Here is a 26,925-nt window from a genome sequence, read left to right as displayed (position 1 = left end):
AAAACTGAAACTTTGTCCCAAAAAAATAAAAAACCCACAATGAGAAACCACTATATATCTATTATTCAAAAAACTGACAATATATGCAATGATAAGGCTGAGGAACAAGTCCTATAGATAATCGTGGGAATGCAAAATGGTAAAGCCACTTTGGACAATAGGTTGGCATTTTCTTATAAAGATAGGCATATACTTACTATACTTTCCAGCAATCACAATACTAGATATTTATCCAACAGAAATATATATATATATATACGTGTGTGTATGTATATATACACGTATATATATGTGTGTGTGTGTGTATATATATATATCCCTATAAAGATCTTCATGCTTTACTCACACTCTCCAAAACCATAAATAATCTGAATGTCCACCAACAAGTGAATGGATAAACTGTGGTATATCCATACCATGGAATACTAGTCAGCAATATGAAAGAACAAACTACTGCTACATGCAACATAGGTGAATCTCAAAAGCACAATACTAAGTGAAAAATCAGAAACAAAAGGCTACAACTTTAAAAATTTTATGATAGTCTGGAAAATGCTAAACTATAGGGATAAAAAGCAGACTAGTGGCCAGGCGTGGTGGCTCACACCTATAACCCCAACACTTTGGGAAGCCAAGGGGGGGTGGATCACCTGAGGTCAGAAATTCAAGACCAACCTGGCCAACATTGGGAAACCCTGTCTCTACTAAAAATACAAAAATTAGCTGGGTATGGTGGCGCACTCCAGTTATCCCAGCTACTTGGGAGGCTGAGGCAGGAAAATCCTTGAACCTGGGAGGCAGAAGTTGCAGTGAGCCAAGATTGTGCCACTGCACTCCATACTGGGCAACAGAATGAGACTCTGTCTCAAAAAAAAAAAAAAAGAAAGAAAAAAAGAAAAAGCAGATTAGTGATTGTGGTTACCAAGGGTTGTGTGTAGGGAAAGAAATTGGCTAGAAAAAAAAAGATGTTGAAAGCATTTCTAGAAACAGGCCAGATGAGAGATTTTTTTTTTCCCCAAAGTGCTGGGATTACAGGCATGAGCCACCATGCCCAGCCAGAAGGACTATTTTAAATTAGCCTTTCAATAAGTGGGAACGGCTGGGAGTGCTGGCTCACACCTGTAATCCCAGCATTTTGGGAGGCGAAGGTGGGCGGATCACGAGGTCAGGAGTTCGAGACCAGCCTGGCCAAGATAGTGAAGCCAAGTCTCTAATAAAAATACAAAAATTAGCCGGGCATGATGGTGCGTGCTTGTAGTCCCAGCTACTCAGGAGGCTGAGGCAGGAGAATCGCTTGAACCCGAGAGGCGGATGTTGTGGTGAGCCGATATCATGCCACTGCACTCCAGCCTGGGCAACAGAGTGAGACACTGTCTTAAAAAAAAAAAAAAAATATATATATATATATATATATATATATATATATATATATATATACAGGTACACATGCTTTTTTACAGTAACCTGAAGAAATTTGTGTTTGATTGTGCCGTTGTACTCTATCACCCAGGTGCGAGCCGCCACGCCCAGCCCTGAAGAAGTTTTAAGGACCAAGGATGTTCAAAAGGGTTAAAGTTTGAAGGATCAGGTTTAAAATAGGTTGACTAATTGAGGGGGAGGGGAAGGAGAAAATACATAGTAACATCGTTAGCAATACTTTCAGGGGTTTCCAAGGTTAGACATTTATGAAGGTTTTACAAAACAGAAAAACATCATGGAATGCTGTCTGAGCCTCAAGCAACTACAGATTGTCTGTTTTTAGTACTCTGTTTTTCAGAGAAGTTTTAGGTACAAAGGAAATTTGAGCAGAAAGTACAAATTGTTCATCAAATGAGCAATTACCTCTAAGATGAGATTAAGGTTTGTAGTGAGAGCCTGAACACGCTGAAAACCAGCAATCAGGGAAATGGGCAAGAAACCTTGTTCATCCATCTTTCCCCGAAGAAAGAAGTCTCGTTCCAAATTTTCTACACTGAAGTAATATTCACTGTAAAGAGAAATCAGAATTTCATCCATTTATTTAGTAGGAAATAAATATTTCTATTGCTCCCACATTAACTGTGAAAACCAATCACTAACATGAAAATATTGTAATTTGGTTAACAATATGTATAGCTCTAATACAACACAGATAGGGTAAACATATAAGATAGCAAAAAACCCTACTGAATTAATAATTTCTCTTAAACTTAAAATATTATTTTCCAAAAAATTAATAACTTCTATTTAGATCAGCTTCACTAAATATAAAGAATTAAGCTGCTCATTTTACCTTAAAATAGTTCAATAATTGATTTTAATGAGTTAATTAGATGAAAATCTTTACAAAGCCACTTCTACTTGTTTCATTTAAGCATTAGATAACAAAGCTAATCCCATGTTAGCATAATGCCTTCCACCTTTTTCCCAGTCGCTGAGAAGAGTGGTATACTGGAAGTATCCTTTGTCAAATTCGCATACAGAAAAGTAGTTCATTTTGTTTTCTAAATTGACAAAGTACTGACATGTTTAATACTTCTGAAGCCTAGTAACCAGCACAATTCTTAGTTAAAAACTCAGTGAACATGGCCAGGCGCGGTGGCTGTTGCCTGTAATCCCAGCACTTGGGGAGGCTGAGATGGGTGGATCCCGAGGTCGGCAGTTCAAGAATCAGCCTGACCAACATGGAGAAAACCTGTCTCTACCAAAAACACAAAATTATCCGGGTGTGGTAGCGCATGCCTGTAATCCCAGCTACTCAGGAGGCTGAGGCAGGAGAATCCCTTGAACCCGTGCAGCAAACATTGCAGTGAGCCAAGATCGCGTCATTGCACTCCAGCCTGGGCAACAAGAGCAAAACTCCATCTCAAAACAAAAACAAACAAAAAAAAACTTAGTGAACACACAGGCATATGTGCACATATATATTTTGAATGATTCAAGTTCTCCATGCTTCTTTCTTTGATAGACAGACCATAAGACATTAAGGGTGGCCCGGTGAGGTGGCTCACGCCTGTAATCCCAGCACCTTCGGAGGCTGAGGTGGGTGGATCGCTTGAGGTCAGGAGTTTAAGACCAGCGTAACCAATATGGGGAAACCCCATCTCTACTAAAATACAAAAACTAGCTGGGCATGGTGGCGGGTGCCTGTAATCCCAGCTACTCGGGAAGCTGAGGCAGGAGAATCAATTGCACCCAGGAGGCAGAGGTCGCAGTGAACAGGGATGGTGCCACTATACTCCAGCCTGGGCGAGAGCAAGACTGTCTAAAAACAATAATAAAAGACATTAGCCAGGCATGGTGGCTCACGCCTGTAATCCCAGCACTTTGGGAGGCTGAGGCGGGCAGATCACGAGGTCAGGAGATCGAGACCATCTTGGCGAACATGGTGAAACTCCGTCTCTACTAAAAATACAAAAAATTAGCCGGGTGTGGTGGCAGGCGCCTGTAGTCCCAGCTACTCGGGAGGTTGAGGCAGGAGAATGGCGTGAACCTGGGAGGCGGAGCTTTCAGTGAGCCAAGATTACACCACTGCACTCCAGCCTGGGCAACAGAGCGAGACTCCATCTCAAACAGAAAAAAAAAAAAAAGAAAGACATTAAGGGTGAACAGAATATAGCTAAAGAAGGAATATCCTTGACACCATGAGGCACATGGAAGCAAAAATATAGAAGACGATTAGATGTTTTGTCTTCTCTTGAAAAACACAAACCCACTTAACCTTTCCGAGAGAAATGTAAATGGATGAACTGTCAGTATGATCAGTAACTACAAATCCCAAGATATAAAGATAATATTCACAATACATTTAATAATAGCCTTTGAGAAATACATGTTTATCCACACCATAGGAAAGGTTAAAGAGAGAGAAATACATGTTTAAATTATAGCCTCCATAGGCCGGGCGCAGTGGCTCACGCCTGTAATCCCAGCACTTTGGGAGGCCGAGGCAGGCGGATCACGAGGTCAGAAGATCGAGACCATCCTGGCTAACACGGTGAAACCCTGTCTCTACTGAAAATACAAAACATTAGCCAGGCAAGGTGGCGGGCGCCTGTAGTGCCAGCTACGTGGGAGGCTGAGGCAGGAGAATGGTGTGTACCCGGGAGGCGGAGCTTGCAGTGAGCTGAGATCGTGCCACTGCACTCCAGCCTGGGCAACAGAGCGAGACTCCGTCTCAAAAAAAAAAAAAAAAAAATTATAGCCTCCATATATATAAATGAGAGTATGAGTATTTTAAAGACAGAGAAGAAGACAAACGGGAAAATATAGAGAAGAATGATACAAAAGAAATACATAACATCAATGATGATGGAGCCTACAGTTTAATAATCCCACACTATTTCCAAATCACAGAGAAAGTTTTCAAACATGGAATACAAGTTATGAGAAAACAAACCAGCTCACATTTTGGGGTATAAAACTCAGTGACTAAAGATGCCCTTGAAGTATATGGGCCAAATTCTATCTTTGAAAAAAAGGCATCTATAACTGGAAACTGGTTTTCAGCTACCTTTTACTGAAGGGGAAGAAAATAAATCAACTTATTTTAAGAATGTAAATATCCAAATTTTCCTTTAATAGTTTGATATTTACCCAATTGTCAGAGTGCAAAGCTCTCTCAAAGACTACTGAAATACTACTGACATCTCACTCAGTAACACTAGTAAATCATTTACTTTTTTTTTTTTTTTTTTGAGATGGAGTTTCACTCTTATTGCCCAGGCTGGAGTGGGATGGCATGATCTCGGCTCACTGCGACCTCCGCCTCACAGGTTCAAGCGATTCTCCTGCCTCACCCTCCTGAGTAGCTGGGACTACAGGTGTGTGCCACCATGCCCAGCTAATTTTTGTATTCTTAGTAGAGACGGGGTTTCACTATGTTGGCCAGCCTGGTCTCGAACTCCTGACCTCAGATGATCCACCTGCCTCGGCCTCTCAAAGTGCTGGGATTACAGGAGTGAGCCACCATGCCCTGGCCTCATTTACTCTTTTTAAACACTAAAGGAAAAAATTTTAAACACTGAAGGAAAAACACTGAAGTCTTAAAGCAATGAAGATTCTGATGGTTGTTACACCTCAAAAGCCTTATTCATAGTGTCTGGCATGTGGCAGATACATAATACATGTGTTAAAATTCTAAAATTTCATGCAGGGCGCGGTAGCTCACGTCTGTCATTTCCACACTTTGAGAGGCCATGGCGGGCAGATCACCTGAGGTCAGGAATCCGAGACCAGCCTGACCAACATGGTGGAACCCCGACTTTACTAAAAATACAAAATTAATCGGCCATGGTGTTGCATGCCTGTAATCCCAGCTACTGGGGAGGCTGAGGCAGGAGAATCGCTTGGACTCGGGAGGCGGAGGTTGCAGTGAGCCAAGATTGCACCATTGCACTCCAGCCTGGGTGACAACAGCAAAACTCCATCTCAAAAGAAAAAAAAAAAATTCTAAAATTTCAGACATTAAGACATTTGATTTAGTCACAAGTTACAACTGTTCTTAGCTGTGAGATGTGAACTTCCCTAAATCAATAACAAACTGTCCTGGCCAGGCACTTTGAGCTCAGGCATTTGAGACCAGACGGGGCAACATGGCAAAACCCTGTCTCTACTAAAAATACAAAAATTAGCTGGGCGCAGTGTCACATGCCTCTAATCCCAGCTATTCGAGAGGCTAAGGCAGGAGAATTGCTTGAACTTGAACCCGGGAGGCAGAGGTTGAGGTGAGCCGAGATTGCGCCACTGTACTCCATCCTGGGCGACAGAGTGAGACAATGTCTCAAGAAAAAAAAAAAAAAGAAAAAGAAAAAGAAAAAAGGAAAAAACCTCTAAAGATCTGCAAATCTATCAGAGTGCTGTCATCTGAGTGCCAAGAGAGATTATCACAGCTAGAAATAATCAAGATCTTTACATTTTAATGCTGACATCACAAACAATTAATACAAATTTTCACTTAAAATGTTAAAAACAAGTAGGCCAGGTGTGGTGGCTCACGCCTGTAATCCCAGCACTTTGGGAGGCCGAGGAGGGCGGATCACAAGGTCAGGAGTTCGAGACCAGCCTGACCAACGTGGTGAAACCTTGTCTCTAATAAAAATACAAAAATTAGCATCTCAAAAAAATTTTTAAAAAGTTAAAAAAAAGTAGACTGCAATAAAAAGTTTTTTAAATGTTTTTTTAAAAAAAGGTCAGGCACGGTGGTTCACGCCTGTAATCCCAGCACTCTGGGAAGCCGATGTGGGTGGATCACCTGAGGACAGGAGTTTGAGACCAGCCTGACCAACAAGATGAATCCCCGTCTCTACTAAAAATACAAAAATTAGCTGGGCGTGGTGGCATATGCCTGTAATCACAGCCACTCGGGAGGCTGAGGCAGGAGAATTGCTTGAACCCGGGAGGCGGACGTTGCAGTGAGCCGAGATCGTGCCATTGCACTCCAGCCTGCACAACGAGAGCAAAACTCCATTTCAAAAAAAAAAAAAAAAGTTAAAAAAAAAAACCCCTCAACCATTTTGAATACGTTTAGGCCTCATACTTTACAATACATTTTGCATCATTTTTCCACAGGTGTCAGGAAAACATTTTTTTTCTTTCTTTTTTGAGACGGAGTCTGGCTCTTTTGCCCAGGCCGGACTGCAGTGGCACTATCTCGGCTCACTGCACGCTCTGCCTCCCAGGTTCACGCCATTCTCCTGCCTCAGCCTCCAGAGTAGCTGGGACTACAGGCGCCCGCCACCGCGCCCGGCTAATTTTTTGTATTTTTAGTAGAGACGGGGTTTCACTGTGTTAGCCAAGATGGTCTCGATCTCCTGACCTCGTGATCCGCCCACCTCGGCCTCCCAAAGTGCTGGGATTACAGGCGTGAGCCACCGCACCTGGCCAGGAAAACTTTTAGTGACTTCTCAAAAATAAAATCAAAACCTCAATCAATCAGCCTATCTATATATTAGAAACCAAATAATACAAAGTAAAAAGCATGACTCCTTCAAAGCCACATCTCCACTAATCAAAGAATGGTAATAATAATAACAAGCCACACTAAACCTAGTGCTCTACTAACATTTGCCAAAATCCCTACTGCTAGAACAACAACAAAAAAAGAGGCATGACCAATGCCATGTCTGACATTTTGCTCAGTGTCCTAGGGACATCATCAAGTCCTACCTTAGAGGCTCTGGATTCTACACTGCATGATCAGAAATTTTGTCAACACTGAAGTAGCTCTGCTCCTCCCTCACTTGTATGAGCACACTGGAGGCCGATTATCCTGACATGGAGTTGCATGTCCACTGTCAGGTCTCAGAAGGGACTTGGCAGCAAAAGTTACAAAAAAGACAGTAATAGTGGTATGAAGTTGACAGCCACATGTCAAGCACTTTCTGCCCATAAAAAGGCCCTTTTCTTCAGTGTTTGCATCAACTGTAACAAAAGAAGCAAGAACAATATAAACAAGTTGCTCCACACTGTAAGCAAATTGGATCCACCATGAAGGCAACCCAGGAAGGTGCCTGGCTGATGATGATAAAGAAATTTTCTAGTAACAGAGTAGAGTCTATTTTATTTTGGAAAAACAGATGATTTTAAAATGCCTATGCCCTTTCAAAAATAGTCCTTTTCCTTCACCTTGTAAGGAGAGAAAAATTTCAAGTTTTAACAAATTGGTTATGCAAATTGCTTGGCAACATTTTTCTCTTGCCTCTATAAAAACATACTATATAAATAAGCAAAATATCCTATACAATACTAATATGCATAGGGTTTGTTTTTTCTTTCAGAAAATAGAACTAATATTCTCCTGACTTCACATTCAGTACCCAGAAAGCAACTACTATGAGAACTAGAGTAAGAAATCTGAACTAAAATATAAGTTAGTCCCCATTTAATTGTGTCACAAAGAAAAACTTAGAAGATAAAAAAAACTTAAGAATTCAGAAGTCAATTGCTAGGAAGAAAATCAAAAGATACCACCATTTTTTATTTATGTTCATTTGCAAATTCTAATATAAACACCTATTGGCAAATAATAAGCCAAATTTTACTTGTTCAAGTATATATAGAGAAGCTTTACAGTCTTATATTTATTCATATTATGCAATAACATTTTACCTAATCTCCTTTAAGGAGAAAAATATCTAAATACTATAGAAGCCAGGAGACTTATATAAACAACATAAACCAAATATAAAATTTTTTAAATACCTACTTTAATCACATTCCCTAAAAATATATAATCAAAATAATTTTTAACATTTTCCAACCTTTACAAATAAGTAGCTTTAAAAATGTTATAAACAGCCAGGCACGGTGGCTCACGCCTATAATCCCAGCACTTTGAGAGGCCAAGGTGGGCAGATCAGCTGAGGCCGGGAGTTCAATACCAGCCTGGTCAACATGGCAAAACCCGTTCTCTACCAAAACTACAAAAATTAGCCAGGTGTGGTGGCGTGTGCCTGTAATCCCAACTACCCAGGAGGCTGAGGCAGAACAATCACTTGAACCCAGGAGGCAGAGGTTGCAGTGAGCCAAGATCATACCACTACACTCCAGCCTGGGCAACAGAGACTCTGTCTCAAAAAAAAAAAAATTATAGCATATTCATTATCATTGACATTAAAGTTCATATTGCAACAGATTTTGCTATCCCGTCTGCTTACATCAAACATCCACTTACATTTGACGCTTAATATACTCTTTAAGCAACGCTTCTTCCACAGGATACACCTGTACACCTGTACCATCATCATAGTAATACATCATACTGGTATTAAGTTCTGTTTGAAATGGTTGATCAGTCCTTTCACCATGTTCTTGATAACCATATGAATAATCAAAGTTCACTTGATGTGAATAAAGAAAAAGAAAGGTAATCACGTATTAGAAAAAAATAGTTACTACGGATAAAGTGAAGAACTTCAAAGGTTAACAAACATAAAACCATCTATTATCAGACAAAGAAAATTAGTTAAAACATAATAGAGGATAGTTGCTCTATTTTTTTCAAAGTTTATCTAATTTAACGAAACAAAAATTATGTCATACATCGAGGATTTCCTCTGCCTCGTCCTCTTCCCCGTCCTCGGCCTCTTCCTCGACCTCTAAAGGAACCTCGGATATTACCACCCTCACTTCTCACACTGGAAACGTCATCTTGATCATCTCTTTTTTCTCTATCTCGCTTCCAACCTTTTAAAAATAAAAATATTTTTATATACTTCGATTTGCCAAGTAAAATAACATGATTGTCTTTATGAAAACATAATAGCCACCTTCTTCCACTTTGTAACTAATTAACAGTAGCCAGGCATTTTTCAGATGGATACAAACTGAAGAGATCCAATAAGAATTTATCAAAAATATCTCTAGCATAAAACAGAGCCTAAAAGGTACTGACACATGAAGAATACATTCTAACAAGTAAAATAACATACTAGAAAGGTAAAGAGATAGTTTTATTAAGATTGTGCTGTTAAAGATTCAAGAAGTTCCAAGACTACTAAGTTTGTACTACATAAAACTGCTAAAAAACATTTCTCACGAAATATTTAAGGATGGTTCTATTTAAGTAAATGACATTCCTTATAAAGTAAAAAGGAAATGAAAACACAAAACAAATTGAGAAAAGATATCTGAAGCGAAATATAGAAATTCTATCTAGAGTACATGTAAGAACTCATACGACTCTCTCTCATGCAACACACACAGACACAACCACTCAATGGGAAAAATATCTAAAATACAAGCAAGGTAAAAAAAATGCAAGTGGACAATAAATACAGAAAACGGTGCCTACCAATGGGTCAATAATCATACAAGGCCGGGCGCGGTGGCTCAGGCCGGCAATCCCAGCACTTTGGGAGGCCAAGGCGGGCGGATCAACTGAGGTCAGAAGCTGGAGACCAGCCTGGCTGACATACTGAAATACCGCCTCTACTAAAAATACAAAAATTATCCGGGTGCCATAGCACACACCTGTAATCCCAGCTACTCGGAAGGCTGAAGGAGGAGAATCACTTGAACTCGGGAGGCAGGGGTTGCATTGAGCCAAGATTGCACCACTGCACTCCAGCCTGGGCTACAGAGCGAGATTCCCTCTCAAAAAAAAAAAAAAGAAATCATAAAAAGAGGCCCGGTGTGGTGGCTCACACTTGTAATACCAGCACTTTGGCAGGCTGAGACAGGCAAATTGCTTGAACTCAGGAGTTCAAGACCAGCCTGGGAAACATGGCGAAACCCTGCCTCTACCAAAAATAGAAAAAATTAGCCAGGCGTGGTGGTGGAGTGCCTGTAATCCCAGCTACTCGGTAGGCTGAGGCAGAAAAATTGTTTGAACCTGGGAGGCGGAGGTTGCAGTGAGCCAAGACCCTGCCACTGCACTCCAGCCTGGGCATAGAACGAGACTCCGTCTCAGAATAAAAAAAAAAAGAAAAACGAAAACAGTGCTCAGCCTTATTGACTGTAAGAAATGCAAATTAAGACAATGAAAGGCTCTTTACCCCAGTACAACAAATATTTTAATGTCTCTAATATGAAATGTTGACAAAGTTTAAAAAGGTAGAACATTAGCCGGGTGCGGTGGCTCACACCTGTAATCCCAGCACTTTGGGAGGCTGAGGTGGGTGGATCACTTGAGGTCAGGAGTTCGAGACCAGCCTGGCTGACATGGCAAAACCCCATCTCTACTAAAAATACAAAAATTAGCCAGACATAGTGGTGGGCGCCGGTAATCCCAGCTACTCGGGAGGCTAGGGCAGGAGAATCACCTGAACCTGGGAGGCAGAGGTTGCAGTGAGCCGAGACCTCGCCACTGCACTCTAGCCTAGGTAACAGAGTGAGATTCTGTCTCAAAAAACAGGTAGAACATTCATATATTGCTAATGAGGTTGAAAATAGGTATATCTACTTTGAAAATCAACTTGGAATAATCTAATTAATGTGAAGATATGCAAATCCTAGAGACAAGGTTTTACAACCTTAGCACTTTAGACTCTGGTGTGGGGGCCTGTTCTGTGGACTACAGGATGTTTGGCATCATCCATGACCACCACCCACTAGATGCCAGTAGCACCCACTCACTCCCTCAGTTGTGACAACCAGTAACAAATATCTCCAGACAATGCCAAATGACTCTTGGGGGAAAAAAAATCACCCTCCCTGAGAACATTACCCTAGATCCCATAGTTCCATCCTCAATGCTTAAACCTAAAACAGTCTTTTTCAAACATTTCCTTTTTTTTTTTAACAGAGATGAGTTCTCACTATGTTGCCCAGGCTGGTCTCAAACTCCTGAGCTCAAGCGATCCACCCACCTCCCCCTCCCAGATCAAGCCACCTCCCGCTCCCAAAGTGTTGGGATTACAGGTGTGCACCACTGCGTCCAGCCACTTTTTCAAACATTTCTGCCTTAATCTGTAAGTAAGCCTTATTTATTTTACATACAAGTACACTTACAAAAAATTTTATAAACACACATCATTTAAAAATTTACTATGTGAAGCACTCTAGGTTTTTAAAAACCTGATCATGAACCAATATACTGATTTCATAACCCACTCACAGAGTGTAGTCTGCAGTCTGAAAAAATTACCCTAGAGAGCCTCTTGTACTTGTGTGCTGGAAAACATGCATTAAAATGTTCGTGGTAGTACCTTAATATCAAAAAAACTGGAAACAATCCAAATACCCACCGTTAGTACAGATTTTATCAAATAGTGAAACAGCCTTTCAGCAGGAAAAGACTTACAGTAATACAACCAACATGCATTAATCTAAAGAAAAGTAGGCTGAATTAAAAAAACAAAAATTCCTGCCAAAGAATGTTGATAAAGTCACATAGCATGGCGATTTCAAAACATGAAAGAAACCAATGCACTTAAGCTCATTTTTTCCGAGACAATGGGATGAAATTGCAGAGTGCACAAAGCGAAGTTTAAAAGTAATAGTAACATACATTTCTTAAACAGGGTGAGTTTCCACTGTTCATCATCATCATCATCATCATTATTATTGATTTTAGAGATGGGGTCTCACTCTGTCACCCAGGCTGCAGTGGCATGATCATAGCTCACTGCAGCCTGGAACTCTTGGGCTCTCAAGCAATCCTCCTTACCTCAGCCTACCAAGTAGCTGGGACTACAGGTGAGTGCCACCATACTCAGCTCATTATATTGTTGTTCTGTATAACTTTGTCTATTTTCTTATATATTCAATATTTAATAAGAAAAAAATTAATGAAATTATGAGAATCCATTACTTTTAGAATAAAAACTTAAAATGACATTTTGAAAAACAATAGAAAAAAAGTCAATTTTTCTATAGACAAGTTTTATACATATGCGCATATATATATATATATATATATATGCTCCCCCCCACACATGTATGATCATTGTGCACTACAGCCCCAAATTCGCAGGCTCAAGCAATACTCCTGCCTCAACCTCCCAAGTAGCTGGGACTACAGGCTTGCACCACTGCATTTAGCTAAAGTTTTATAATTTAAAAGTCATATTTTGTGGACAATTGAGAAAAATTAACTATTGACTAGATTTTAGATGGTGCTAGGAAACTAGTGTGATTTTCTTAGACGATGCATTTTCTTAGGACATTAGTGATAAAGCATCAACATCTCCAAGTTACTTTCAAGGGACTCAGCAGATAAATGAATTAAATACAGAGAAATTATTAATCTAGATGGTGGCTAGACAGGTATTCACTGAACAATTCTTTCAATTTTTTGTATAAGTTTTTCATAATATATTGGAAATTTTTTAAATCAAAATACGTTTACCTCTACATAGGTATATTTAAAATTTTTGAATGCTAATATTAAGTCTGTAAAATTTCCTTAGGCCTTCTTATCCATTCACAGGACATGACTTATCAGATTTCAGCAGAAAACTATAAAAACAAATGCTCATCCTATTGTTTCCACATATCCTATCCTCTGCTTTCTGAAAATCTGAGCAAACCCTGTGAAAAAATGTATCTGGGCCGGATGCGGTGGATCGCACCTGTAATCCTAGCACTTTGGGAGGCCAAGGGAGGCAGATCACTTGAGGTCAGGAGTTCGTGACCAGCCTGGCCCAAAATGGTGAAACCCTGCCTCTACTAAAACCACAAAAATTAGCCAGACATGGTGGCCCATGCCTGTAATCCCAGCTACTCGGGAGGCTGAGGCAGGAGAATCCAGCCTGGGTAATAGTGCGAGACTCTGTCTCAAGACAAAAAAAAAGTATCTGGCCAATGATTTTAATGAAAGTAAAACCATTCAGTAAAGACTAATGGGCCAGGGTGCAGTGGCTCATACCTGTAATCCCAGCACTTTGGAAGGCAGTGAGCCAAAATCGCGCCACTGCACTCCAGCCTGGGTGACAGAGTGAGGCTTTGTCTCAAAAAAAAAGAAAAGACTAATGGAATACTTTATAATGGACTGATCAACCTAACACCTGAGCTAACTCAATATTAACACAACTGAAAGTGAAATACACACAGCAGTATTCCAAGCAAAAAAATAAGCCTGAATCTAATCAACCTAGCTCTTTCTTATTGCCAGTTATAAAAAGAAAAGACAAAAGGAACAGGCAGGCCAGGTACAGTGGCTCTCACACCTCTAATCCCAGCACTTTGGGAGGCTGATGCTGGAAGATCGCTTGGGCCCAAGAGTTTGAGACCAGCCTGGGCAACATGGGGAAACCCCATCTCTACAAAAAAATACAAAATTAGCCAGGTACGGTTGTGCATGCCTGTAGTCCCAGCTACTGAGGAGGCTAAGACAGGAGAATCGCTTGAGCCTAGGAAGTGAAGGTTGCAGTGAGCCGAGATCATGCCATTGCACTTAGCCTGGAAGACAGAGTGAGACCCTGTCTCAAAAAAAGGAACATGCAAATGCCAAAGAATACTATGACAAAGCGGCTGGGCGAGGTGGCTCATGCCTGTAATCCTAGCACTTTGGGAGGCCAAAGAGGGTGGATCATGAGGTCAGGAGATCAAGACCATCCTGGCTAATGTGGTGAAACTCCCTCTCTACTAAAAACTACAAAAAAAATAGCCGGGCGTGCTGGCAGGCGCTTGTAGTCCCAGCTACTCAGGTGGCTGCGGTGGGTGAATGGCGTGAACCCGGGAGGCGGAACTTGCAGCGAGCCGAGATCGCGCCACTGCACTCCAGCCTGGGCGACAGAGCGAGACTCAGTCTCAAAAAAAAAAAAAAAAATACCATGACAAAGCAATCAGCCAAATCCAAAATACAGGAATTCCACTAGACATGGGACTTAACACATAGCAAAAAGAAAAAAAGTTGCTGATGGAAATGTAAAATGCTACAAGTAGCAGTTTCTTATAATGTTAAATATACAGCTACTATATGACCAATCAATTCACTCACAGGCATTTGAGAAATACATACATTCCACACAAAGACTTGTAAACAACTATTCATCAGCGTTATTCATGAAGACCAAAAACTATAAACAAGCCACTTATCCATCAACAGATAAAAAGACAAAGGGCTATATGCATTCAACAGAATATTATTTGGCAATAAAGAGGGAGAAGCTAAGTGCGGTGGCTCATGCTTGTAATCCCAACACTTCGGGAGGCCGAGGCAGGAGAATCGCTTGAGGCTAGGAGTTCAAGACCAGCCCGGGCAACGTAGCAAGACTGTCTCTAAAGAAAACTTTTTTTTTAATTAGCCGGGCATGGTGGCACGCACCTGTCATCATAGCTACTTGGGAAGCTGAGGTGGGAGGATCGCTTGAGCCCAAGAGTTCAAGACTGCAGTGAGCTATGACTGTCCCACTGCACTCCAGCCTGGGCAACAGAATGAGACCCCATCACTTATTTAAAAAAAAAAAAAAAAAGGAAGCTAAGGCTTGTTTGAAAAGTCTGAGAAAATTATTATCTCCACAGTCTCAAAGCCTCTCTCCACAAATTACACAGTAATTACAAAGGGAGAAAAGAAATTAAACAAAAAAGCTGAAGAAACTTAAAAATTTTTTAAAAGTCTAGAGTACACTACCTCAACCAAGTAATCAAGGTTAATAATCATTGTGGCCAGTCGCAGTGGCTCAAGCCTATAACCCAGCACTTTGGGACATCGAGGTGGGTGGATCACCTGAGGTCAAGAGTTCAAGCCCAGCCTGACCAATATGGTGAAACCCCATCTCTACTAAAAATTTAAAAATTAGCCGGGTGTGGTGGCATGTGCCTGTAGTCCCAGCTACTTGGGAGGCTGAAACAGAAGAATCGCTTGAACCCGGGAGGCAGAGGTTGCAGTGAGCCCAGATCACACGCCACTGCACTCCAGCCTGGGCAACAGAACGAGACTCCATCTCAAACAAAAAACAAATAATAATAATAATAATCAATGTTGTAATCAAACTAATAATCAAATAAAGTTACAGGGGTAATCAAAGTTAATATTAATCAATGTTGTAATCAAACTAATAATCAAAGTTACAGGGGTAATCAAAGTTAGTATCTTCAATAATGGGACAAATCAAGGTCATACTCCCATGTGATTCGCTAAGAAGAAAATGATATATTTTCTTATACAGTACTCCTGCCAAAAATTCACAACCCCAATCCAATCATAAGGAAACATTAGAAAACCCAAAGTAAGGGATATCTACAATATGATTATCCTACAATCTTCAAAAAAATCAATGTCATGAAAGACAAAAGCAAGCACTGTTACAGATTAATGGAGCCTAAAGAGAAAAAAAAATTAAATTAAATAGGTGATCCCAGAATGGATCCTTGGAGCAGGGGAGGGGACGACTATAAAGGACTTTATTGAGAAAAATCTGCCTGTGGACAATCACATTGTATTAATGTTAAGTTTCATTGTTGTTAATTGCATTACGGTTATATTGTTCTTATGAAATATACCCTGAAGGTATTTGGGGTTAAAGGGACATGATGTCTTCAACTTATTCTCAAATGGTTTATACATGTGGTTACTAAAATAACGAGCATTAAGACTAAGTCTTTCCTTAGTCATTTTTGTCTTAGAATGGTAACTTACTTCGTGTATCATTTCTCCTATTGTTATGTGTTGGTTTATTTGCTTCAGGTTGACATCTTGAGCTGTTCCGGGATCCAGGTCTTTCTTGACTCTCTGATCTTACAACATCTAAGTGGAGTGGTACCCACTTGTGCTTATTAGCTTGAAGAAAACAAAATAAAATCATTTAAGGACAAATGTACAATTTTCACTAAACCCTTGCAATTTGAAAGCACTCTGAACTTTAATCAAGTAAGTGAAACACTTAATGTGTATTTTAAGATTATTTGTAAAGAGGCCAGACACGGTGGCTCATGCCTGTAATCCCAGCACTTTGGGAGGCCGCGGTGGGCGGATGACTTGAGGCCAGGAGTTCAAGACCAGCCTGACCAACATGGAGAAACCCTGTCTCTACTAAAAAACACAAAAATGAGCCAGGTGTGGCGGCACACGCCAGTAATCTCAGCTACTCAGGAGGCTGAGGCACGAGAATAGCTTGAGCCTGGGAAGCGGAGCTTGCAGTGAGCCGAGATCGTGCCATTGCACTCCAGCCTGGGTGATAGCTGGTTGTCCAAGATAGAATCTTAGTTCAACTTTAAATTTGCCTACAGAACCCCCAATCCCCTTGTAAATTTAACTGTTAGTCTAAAGAAGGACAGCTCTTTAGACACTAGGAAAAAACCTTGTAAAGAGAGTAAAAAGTACAATCCCCATAGTTGGCCTAAAAGCAGCCATCAAAGCGTTCAAGCTCGACGCCCAGCCGCCCAAAAATCCCAAACACACAACTGAACTCCTTACATCACATTGGACCAATCTGTCATTTCGTAGAAGAAACAATGTTAATATAAGTAACATGAAAACATTCTCCTCTGCATAAGCCTACATCAGACCAAAATACTTCAATGACAATTAACAGTCCAATATCTATATCTCAAAAAAAAAAAAAAAAAAAGGCCAGGTGCAGTGGCTCACGCCTGTAATCCTAGCACTTTGGGAGGCTGAGGCGGGCAGATAACCTAAGGTCAGGAGTTCAAAACCAGCCTGGCAAACATGGTGAAACCCCATCTCTACTAAAAATACAAAAATTAGCCAGGCATGGTGGCACATGCCTGTAGTCCCAGCTACTCGGGAAGCTGAGACAGGAGAATTCCTTAAACCCGGGAGGCAGAGGTTGCAGTGAGCCGAGATCGTGCCACTGCACTCTAGCCTGGGTGACAGAGACGAGAGTCTGTCTCAAAAAAAAAAAAAAAAAAAAAAGTACATATACATACTATTCCTGTTTAGTACTTGATTCTTAGGCTTTTTTAAAAAAAATCCGTTTAATTTAAAATTCTTAGGCTTTAGAATGGGATATATCTGATAAAACACTATAATGTATACTTTGGAAAGTTAGGCTTTAGGTTTGCAGCACTTTTAGTTCCAGATCACTGCCTAAAATATTAATTTACCCAGGATTTTTACAAATGAATGAGGTTTCTCAAAATATAAGAGGGAAGAGGGATAAGTATAAAATTTGTTTAACTTGACAGAACATTTTACAGCTATTATGCATCTTCCTAAGGAAAAAAAAACACAAGCAGTTTAACTTTTCTTGATGACTAAATGACAATGTAACTAATTATTTATGGTTATTCTATAGTGAAATTCTGAAGATCATCTATTCATGAATGCCATAGCTCAGGTTTCAAAATGTTCAGTATTCTGCCCAATCTATATTTTCTACCAAAATAAAGACTCATGGCAATGAAAAAACTGCCAAGGCAATTTAAAAATAAATATTAGTGTGCAACTACAATATTGATATCCTATAAATCCTGCAAACTATGGATCAAATGAGGAAAAGTGAATATAAATGCATCTAAAAAGGCTTTTAATCTTATACTATAAATTATGTCAATGAGATTCCTTGACACAAAGAAGCCCTTCTTTTAAAGTCAAAAATCTGTACTCTAGATCAATTAAAAGCTTGATTATATGAATTGTTCTAACTACAAAACACCTGGGTTTTACTGTTGACTGACCAGTTTTAATTGAAGCAATTAAAGACAAATTGCCAGGCGCGGTGGCTCACGCCTGTAATCCCAGCACTTTGGGAAGCCAAGGCAGGTAGATCACCTGAGGTTGGGAGCTCGAGACCACCCTGACCAACATGGAGAAACCCGTCTCTACTAAAAAAAAAAAAAATACAAAATTAGCTGGGTGTGGTGCCTGTAATCCCAGCTGCTTGGGAGGCTGAGGCAGGAGAATCGCTTCAACCCAGGAGGCAGAGGTTGCAGTGAGCTGGAGATCGCGCCATTGCACTCCAGCCTGGGCAACAAGAGCGAAACACCATCTCAAAAAAAAAAAAAAAAAAAGACAAATTTTAGATCAGGATAACAAATCTGTCATCTGTATGGATTCTAGACAGTCAAGAACACTACTTACGTATGTAGGAAGCAGGGAACAGTTAAGTGACGAAGTAGTTAAGAAATGAGGAGGCCAGGCATGGTGGCGCACACTTCTAATCCCAGCACTTTGGGAGGCTGAGGCAGATGGATCGCTTGAGCCCAGGGGTTCAAGACCAGCCTGGCCAACATGGCGAAACCTTGTCTCTACAAAAAAATACAAAAATTAGCCAGGCGTGGTGGCACATGCCTGTAGTCCCAGCTACTTAGGAGGCTGAGGTGGGAGGATCACTTGAGCCCAGGTCATCGAGGCTGCAGTGGGCCACGAGCATGCCACTGAACTCCAGCCTGGGTGACAGAGCAAGACCCTGTTTCAAAATTTTAAAAACATTTTTAAATTTAAAAATTAAAAAAAAGAAACAGGAAATTTTTCTAACAACCACTTGTTTGTCTTGTTGTCACTGTTTTTGAGCAATTAGCCTTTATTCATTGTATCAAGTGAATATAATGCTTATCCTGCACTAAGGATTAGTTATTTATTAAAAAGACAAACTATTCGGCCAGGCCCGGTGGCTCATGCCTGTAATCCTAGCACTGTGGGAGGCCGAGGCAGGTGGATCGCCTGAGCTCAGGATTTCAAGACCATCCTGGGCAACACAGTGAAACCCCGTCTCTACTAAAATACAAAAAGTTAGCCGGGCATGGTAGCATGGGCCTGTAATCCCAGCTACTCAGGAGGCTGAGGCAGAAGAATTCCTAGAACCCGGGAGATGGAGGTTGCAGTGAGTCAAGATTGGGCCACTGCACTCCAGCCTGGGTGACAGAGCAAGACTCTGTCTCTTAAAAAAAAAAAAAAAAAAAAGACAAACTATTCAAGTAAGTGATCAGTCTACGGTAAAAGTTAAAGTGTTAAAGAAGTTGGCAACAACTTTACCATTAAATGTTCCCTCCCATGCCATATCACCTCCAGAGAATCTTGGTTCAATGGTTTCCCATGGTATTCAAAATGGAATCATAACTCCAAGGCCCTGTATACCATGGACGTTGTCTATCTATGTCTCTAACCTCACCTCCTGCTACTCTCCCAGAAAATCACCTTGCTTCAGTCACTGACAACTTAACAGTTTAAAGCCCTTTTCTGCCTAGAAGCGCCTGAAGACACTTTTACCAAGACTCCGACCACTGAATGAGTATATGCTTTTACAAAGCATGTAAATCATAAACTGTCCCTAGACACACGAAAAGTTCAGAAAAGAAAATGGAAAAGGATATGAAGACAATATTTTCATTCCTTCAAAGTGTAATTTTGACAGGGGAATGCTATGAGGGAAAAGATTGACTAAAATTATTCTCACTTTTTTTTTTTTTTTGAGACAGTCTTGCACTGCCGCCCAGGCTGGAGTGCAATGGCGCGACCTCGGCTCACTGCAACCTCCACCTCCTGGGTTCAAGCAATTCTCCTGCCTCAGCCTCCCAAGTAGCTGGGACTACAAGTGCGCAACACGACGTTTGGCTAATTTTTTTGTGTATTTTTAGTGGAGACAGGGTTTCACCATGTCTCCTGACCTCAAGTGGTCCGCCTGCCTCAGCCTCCCAGAGTGCTAGGATTACAGGCGTGAGCCACTGCGCCCAGCCTATTCTCACTTTTCTCTTAGGAAAAAAATGTATTTAATTTTCACAGTACTCCCTAAATAGAGGGAGCAGTTCCAATGCAGATCTAAAAGAACAATAATTATCACACAACTTTCCAAGAATGTATCTACAACTGTACCTCTAAGTGGAACTCCATTCCATTTTCTTGCATAGAATACAAGTTACATACAAAAAGGAAAGTCTAATAGTTCAGAAATGTTACAAAAGCAAATGAGTTACCTCTGCAGATTGTTTATCCTGAAGAAATACAAACTATACATTTTTGACTACCAGAGATCAGTTAATGAAATGTAATTCCTCATTACAACTTTCTTAAAAAACTAAAATCAAAATAAAGATATGGACAAACTGACCTCTCTTACGTTGACTACTTGACTGAGCCTCATCCTCACTGACGTTTTCACCAGGACCATTTAATTTTGTTTCCCGGTTTTCTTTGCTGTCACTGTTACTTCTCTTTTCAACCTTCTCTTCTTTTTCTTTTCTATTTTGTGGCTTTTTATTTCCTTGGCTGAGGACGCTCTGAAACTGCAAAAAGGTTTTCAGAATGAAATGATTTCCATTAATATTTTCACTAACATACCCAAAAATTTGTGGCAATATACCTAACCTAAAATTGCAAAACAAATGACAAAAACTGTTATCAAAAGCAAAAAATTACTTTTCAAAAGACAGTTAAAAGTAAAGCTGCAGACTAGGAGAAAGTATTTGCTAAGTATTTGATAAAGAACTTTTACCTCAAATACATATGAACTTTCAAAACTCAGTAACAACAAATCAATACCACTTTTTTTTTTTGCAGGGGCGGGGGCGGGAGGACAGAGTCTCACTTTGTTGCCCAGGCTGGAGTGCAGTGGCACGATCTCGGCTCACTGCAGCCTCCACCTCCTGGGTTCAAGCAATTATCCTGCCTCAGCCTCCCTAGTAGCTGGTATTACAGGCACATGTCACCACACCTGGCTAACTCTTTTTTTTTTTAAGTAGAGAGGGGGTTTCGCCATGTTGGTCAGGCTGGTCTCGAACTCCTAACCCCAAATGATTCACCCTCCTCAGCCTCCCAAAGTGCTGCGATACACGCATGAGCCATTGCACCCAGCCTTCCATTTTTTTAAATGGGCAGATTGATCACATACTTCATCAAAAAGATACACTGATGGCAAATCTATGAAAAGATTATTGCATTCATTCATCAGAAAAATGCGAATTAAAACTGCAATGGGATACCACTCCTCATTTATTAGAATGGCTAAAATATTTTTTGAAACTTGACCATATTATGGGTGAGTAAAGATGGGTTCGGTGGCTCACACCTGTAATCCTAGCACTTTGGGAAGCCAAGGCAGGTAGATCACTTGAGCTCAGGAGTTTGAGACCAGCCTGGGCACATGACGAAACCCCATCTCTACAAAAAATACAAAAAAATTAGCCAGGCGTGGTGGTGCATGCCTATAGTCGCAGCTACTTGTGGGGCTGAGGTGGGGGGGTCACTTGAGCCCAGGAGGTCAAGACTGCAATGAGCTGAGATCATGCCACTGTACTCCAGCCTGGGTGACAAAGTGAGACCCGGTCTCACACACACACAAAAAAAAGAGAGTGAGTGAAGATGTGGAGTAACTGGAATTCATGTACACTGCTGATAGAAGTGCAAACTCAGCAGTTTCTTAAAAAGCTAAAACAGGTAGCTACTAAGTGATCCAACCTAGTTACATATCCAAGAAAAAATGAAAAATTTTCTACACAAACGTTCATATAGCAGTTTTATTTGTATCAACCAAAACGTAAAATTAATCCAAATGTCCATTAACAATAGGTGAATGGACAAACTGTGTTACATCCATACTACTCAGTAAGAAAAAAGAATGAACTGCTGACACACAAGTAAATCTCAAAATAATGCTGAGTAGAAGCCAGGAAAAAAAAAGAGTACCTACTCAATGCTTCCACATATATAAAATTCTAGAAAATGCAAATCTCAAATATAAGATTACCTCTTAAGAATACAACCAGATGAGGCCGGGCGCAGTGGCTCACGCCTATAATCCCAGCACTTTGGGAGGCCAAGGTGGGTGGATCACCTGAGGTCAGGAGTTCGAGACCAACATGGCGAAACCCTGTCTCTACTAAAAATACAAAAATTAGCCAGATGTGGTGGTGCGTGCCTGTAATACCAGCTACTCAGGAGGCTGAGGCAGGAGAATCACTTAAACCCGGGAGGCGGAGGTTGCAGTGAGCTGAAATCCCACCACTGTACTCCAGCCTGGGCGACAGACCAAGACTCCGTCTCAAAAAAAGAATATAACCAGATGAGGGAAATGTGATGAATTAAATTAGGTTATCTGAAAAGCGGGTAAACTATCAAAAGGATAGCTGCCACGTTTTCAGCACCTCTTTATCAATGTATGTGATTTTATACAAATATAAAAATTTGATTACAATTTATAATACGTCTTCATTATTAAAGAAATAATAGGCGAGGTATGGTGGCTAACGCCTATAATCCCAGCACTTTGGGAGGCTGAGGCGAGCCAATTGCTTGAGCTCAGGAGTTTGATAACAGCCTGGGCAACATGACCAAACCCCCATCTCTACAAAAAGTTTAAAAATCTCCCAGTGTGGTGGCACACACCTGTAGTCCCAGTCACTTGGGAGGCAAAGGTGGAGGATCACCTGAGCCTGGAAGGCCAAGGCTGTAGTGAGCTGTGATCACATCACTGCACTCCAGCCTGGGTAATGGAGTGAGATCCTATCTCAAAGGAAAAAAAAAAAAAGAAAAGAAAGAAAGAAATAATAGGTTAGGTTAAGCTTACCATGAGTAAAGCTTAAGACAACAAGTTCATTACTAATGTTACTGGCAGCATCGAAGAATAACTGCAAATTAAAGTAACAAAATGTAATCTTCTTGATGAATCAAGTTTTTAAATCTGTTCCTCAGCCAGAATGGTAGCTCATACTGTAATCTCAACATTTTGGGAGGCTGAGGCAGGAGGATCACTTGAGCTCAGGAGTTGGAGACCAGCAAAATCCTGTCTCTATGAAAAATACAAAAATTAGCTGTGCACAGTGGTGCGTGCCTGTAGTCCCAGCTACTCTGGAGGTCGAGGTAGGAAGATCACCTGAGCCTAGCAGTTTGAGGCTACAATGAGCTGTGATCACACCACTGCACTCCAGCCTGGAGACAGAGCAAGACCCTGTCTCAAAAAAAAAAAAAAAATCTGTCCCCCAGTATGACAATTCTTTACATTTTAAGTAAAATAAAATTCTGCATGTCGAAATGAATACATTTTCCTTTCTTTAAAAAAAAAAAACTTTACAACAATACTCACTCCAGTGTTCACTAATTCACTTGGTGTTGGCCAATTCTCCATATCACTGAAATCACTAGCCTAAGAAGTAACAAATAAGTGTTAGGTCTGAAATTACTTTTAGAAATTTTAAGCAGGAAAAAAACATTTTCTAAAAGTGAAAGGAGTTTTAAATAATCATTTATATTCAGTTATATGCAGGCATCTGCCAAATTAATCAAAAAGTTTCTGCAAACAATAGAACATTTTGAAATAAGAATGGCTTAATCTTATGATAAAACTTTCACCACTATTTAATAACATTAAATTGAGTTATACATGATAACAAAGGCATATATAGAGATTTGGATAAAGGTTATGATTTTCCATAATATTAACTTTAATCTAATACCAATAATACAATTAGAAGAAAAATACACTTATAATAACCTAAGAGTTCTTAGCCTCAATTTTCAAAAATCAATACAGTTAAGAACTATTTCCTATGAAGACATACCTTGTTGGATTTCTTTGTCTTGAGCTTTCCTGCTTTTATAATTTTGAGGGAACCGAATTCTAAAGAAAATATATAGAATTGTTTTTACAACTACTTCATTCAATAAATTCAACAAAATAACTATTATGTCAATTTCAGTAAATCAGTATAATCATCATTTCCAACCAAAATCCAAGGTTCTGAGACTTAAATTCCTAGCAAAAAATCAACTCCATTTGACACATAGATTCAAGGTGATCTTCAGTCTCCAAATCAAGAAGTAAGAAATATTAACAGTGTTGCCGGGCGGGGTGGCTCACGCCTGTAATCCCAGCACTTTGGGAGGCTGAGGTGGGTGGATCACCTGAGGTCAGGAGTTCGAGACCGGCCTGACCAACATGGAGAAACCCCGTCTCTACTAAAAATACAAAATCAGCCGGGCACAGTGGCACATGCCTGTAATCCCAGATACTCGGGAGGCTGAGGCAGGAGAATCGCTTGAACCTGGGAGGCAGAGGATGCGGTAAGCTGAGATCTTGCCATTCCACTCCAGCCTGGGCAACAAGAGCAAAACTCCACCTCAAAAAACAAAAAAAAACACAGTGTATTACACTGAACGGACGGAACAATCCTTTCATTAACAGAATATAGGCTGGGCCTGGTGGCTCACACCTGTAATCCCAGCACTTCGGGAGACCAAGACGGGCGGATCACTGGAGTCAGGAGTTTGAGACCAGCCTGGCCAACATGGTGAAACCCCATCTCTACTAAAAATAGAAAAATTAGCCCAGTGTGGTAGGACATGCCCATAGTCCCAGCTACTCAGAAGGCTGAGGCAGGAGAATCGCTTGAACCTGGGAGGTGGAGGTTGCAGTGAGCCTAGATTGCACCACTGCACTCCAGCTGGGGCGACAGAGCTAGATTCTGTCCAAAAAAAAAAAAAAACGACAACAATATAACAGGAGAAAATTACAAATACAACTTTTTTTTTTGAGACAGAGTCTCTTTATTTCTCTCATGCTGTTGGTAAGAGTATGAGGTAGTATTTCTTTCTTTCTTTTTTTTTTTTTTTTTTTTTTTTTTGAGACGGAATCTTCTCACTCTGTCGCCCAGGCTGGAGTGCAGTGGCGCAATCTTGGCTCACTGCAACCTCCCCCTCCGGGGTTCAAGCCATTCTCCTGCCTCAGCCTCCCAAGCAGCTGGGATTACAGGCGCCTGCCACCACGCCTGGCTAATTTTTTTGTATTTTTAGGAGAGACAGGGTTTCACCATTTTAGCCAGGCTGGTCTCAAACTCCTGACCTCAAGTAATCCGCCCACCTCGGCCTCCCAAAGTGCCAGGATTACAGGCATGAGCCACGGCGCCCAGCCAAGGTAGTATATCTTTCAAGGGTAATCTGTCATCTAAAATGTATATAACTTTTAATAAAAGAATTCCATTTTCAGGAAATTATCTAGGAATCAAGAAAAGGTACAAAGATGTCCATATAGGATGTTCAGTGCAACTTTGTTGATAATCCTATTTAAACAGTCTCTACGTAATAATACACAAAATACTATATAACTTATAGAAATCAGACAAAGCTGTATATGTATTGACATGGAAAGAAGTCCACCAGGTTTTAAATGTAATTTTATATATACAGGCCAGGCTCAGTGGCTCACACCTGTAATCCAAACAGCTTTGGGAGGCCAAGGCAGGCAGATCTCTTGAGGCCAGGAGTTCAAGACCAGCCTGGCCAAAATGACGAAACCCCATCTCTACCAAAAAAACAAAAATTAACCAGGTGTGGTGGTGCATGCCTGTAATCCCAGCTACTTAGGAGGCTGAGGCAGGAGAATCACTTGAATCCAGGAGGTGAAAGTTGCAGTGAGCCGAGATTGCACCACTGCACTCCAGCCTGGGCAACAGAGTGAGACTCTGATTCAAAAAAAAAAATTATATATACGTACAGATTACAGGTAAAAGAAGCCTAAGAAAGGAAATTTTTCATTTTCTCATGTTTTAACATGGAGGAAATCATGCTGCATGTCATTAGAGAACACCTAAGACTGAAATAGCAAGCCAGTTTAGGAAATTGTTTTAAATTTAAAAATTTAAAACATATCTCCATTTTTCAAACATCATTAGTAAGACAGACACTATATACCAGTACATCTTTTTTGAGCATTATTTCACTATCTTTAAAATGTTACTCTTAGGCCGGGCACAGTGGCTCACGCCTATAATCCCACCACTTTGGGAGGCCAACGCAGGCAGATTACCTGAGGTCAGGAGTTTGAGAGCAGCCTGGCCAACATGGCAAAACCCCGTCTCTACTAAAAAACACAAAAATTAGCCAGGCATAGCAGCGGGTGCCTGTTATCCTAGCTACTCTGGAGGCTGAGGCACGAGAATCGCTTGAACCCAGGAGGTAGAGGTTGCAGTGAGCCGAGATCGCACCACCACACTCCAGCCTGAGGAACAGAGCGAGACTCCATCTCAAATAAATAAATAAATAAATAAAGTAAAAATAAATAAATAATAAAACGTTATCCTTAAACCCTGGGACCTACAAGGAAATAACTGTAGACAGTTAAAGAAAATAATATATTTTTAAGGGCTAGGATACTTTAAACAAAAGCTACAACACAGCAGAGCCTATTTCACTCAGCTTAATTCTTATGACCATAATCTTTTGGCAAAATTTTAATTAAGAAAATGCACTGATGATATATTTCACATCTTATCATATTTAAGGGAAAATGTGGTAAAAATTAGTGCTTTTTAAAATGTGAAAGAATGGCCAGGCACGGTGGCTCATGCCTGTAATCCCAGCACTTTGGGAGGCTGAGGCAGGTGGATCACCTGAGGTCAGGAGTTCAAGACCAGCATGGCCAACATGGTGAAACCCCATCTCTACTAAAAATATAAAAACTAACTGGGCGTGGTGGTAGACGCCTGTAATCCCAGCTACTCGGGAGGCTGAGGCAGAAGAATTGCTTGAATCCAGGAGACGGAGGTTGCAGTGAGCCAACACAGTGCCACTGCCCTCCAGCCTTGGCGACAGAGTGAGACTGTCTCAAAAAAAAAAAAAAAAAAAAATGTGAAAGAAGACAATTGTCAAACTCTAATAGTGGGAGTATCAGT

At 40.6% G+C, this 26,925-nt stretch overlaps 1 protein-coding gene across 36 annotated transcripts in view; it reads right to left on the bottom strand.

Moving 5' to 3' along the window:
• The window catches only part of LARP1B (La ribonucleoprotein 1B), a 154,099-nt gene that overhangs the window by 116,600 nt on the left and 10,574 nt on the right, over positions 1-26,925 (bottom strand). For 34 of the 36 annotated variants that reach the window (XR_010156153.1, XR_010156164.1, XR_010156157.1 and 31 more), the window contains exons 2-8: positions 23,818-23,876; positions 23,343-23,402; positions 20,373-20,547; positions 16,004-16,144; positions 9,022-9,165; positions 8,654-8,819; positions 1,843-1,987 (exon numbers count right to left, since the gene is read on the bottom strand). Coding sequence is in view for 29 of the 36 variants with exons in the window: in XM_009448268.5 (XP_009446543.2) it covers positions 1,843-1,987; positions 8,654-8,819; positions 9,022-9,165; positions 16,004-16,144; positions 20,373-20,547; positions 23,343-23,402; positions 23,818-23,876 (890 nt within the window). In the remaining 7 variants the exon portion in view is untranslated. Of the gene's footprint in view, positions 1-1,842; positions 1,988-7,146; positions 7,402-8,653; positions 8,820-9,021; positions 9,166-16,003; positions 16,145-20,372; positions 20,548-23,342; positions 23,403-23,817; positions 23,877-26,925 lie in introns of those variants that run through there. The other 2 variants (XM_063808288.1, XM_063808289.1) reach the window with 2 other exon arrangements.

Source organism: Pan troglodytes, chromosome 3 (genome assembly GCF_028858775.2).
Source record: "Pan troglodytes isolate AG18354 chromosome 3, NHGRI_mPanTro3-v2.0_pri, whole genome shotgun sequence".
Classification (NCBI taxonomy): Eukaryota; Metazoa; Chordata; class Mammalia; order Primates; family Hominidae; genus Pan; species Pan troglodytes.
The sequence above is the reverse complement of the archived record's forward strand: the minus strand, read 5'-3'. Positions and strand labels throughout refer to the sequence as shown.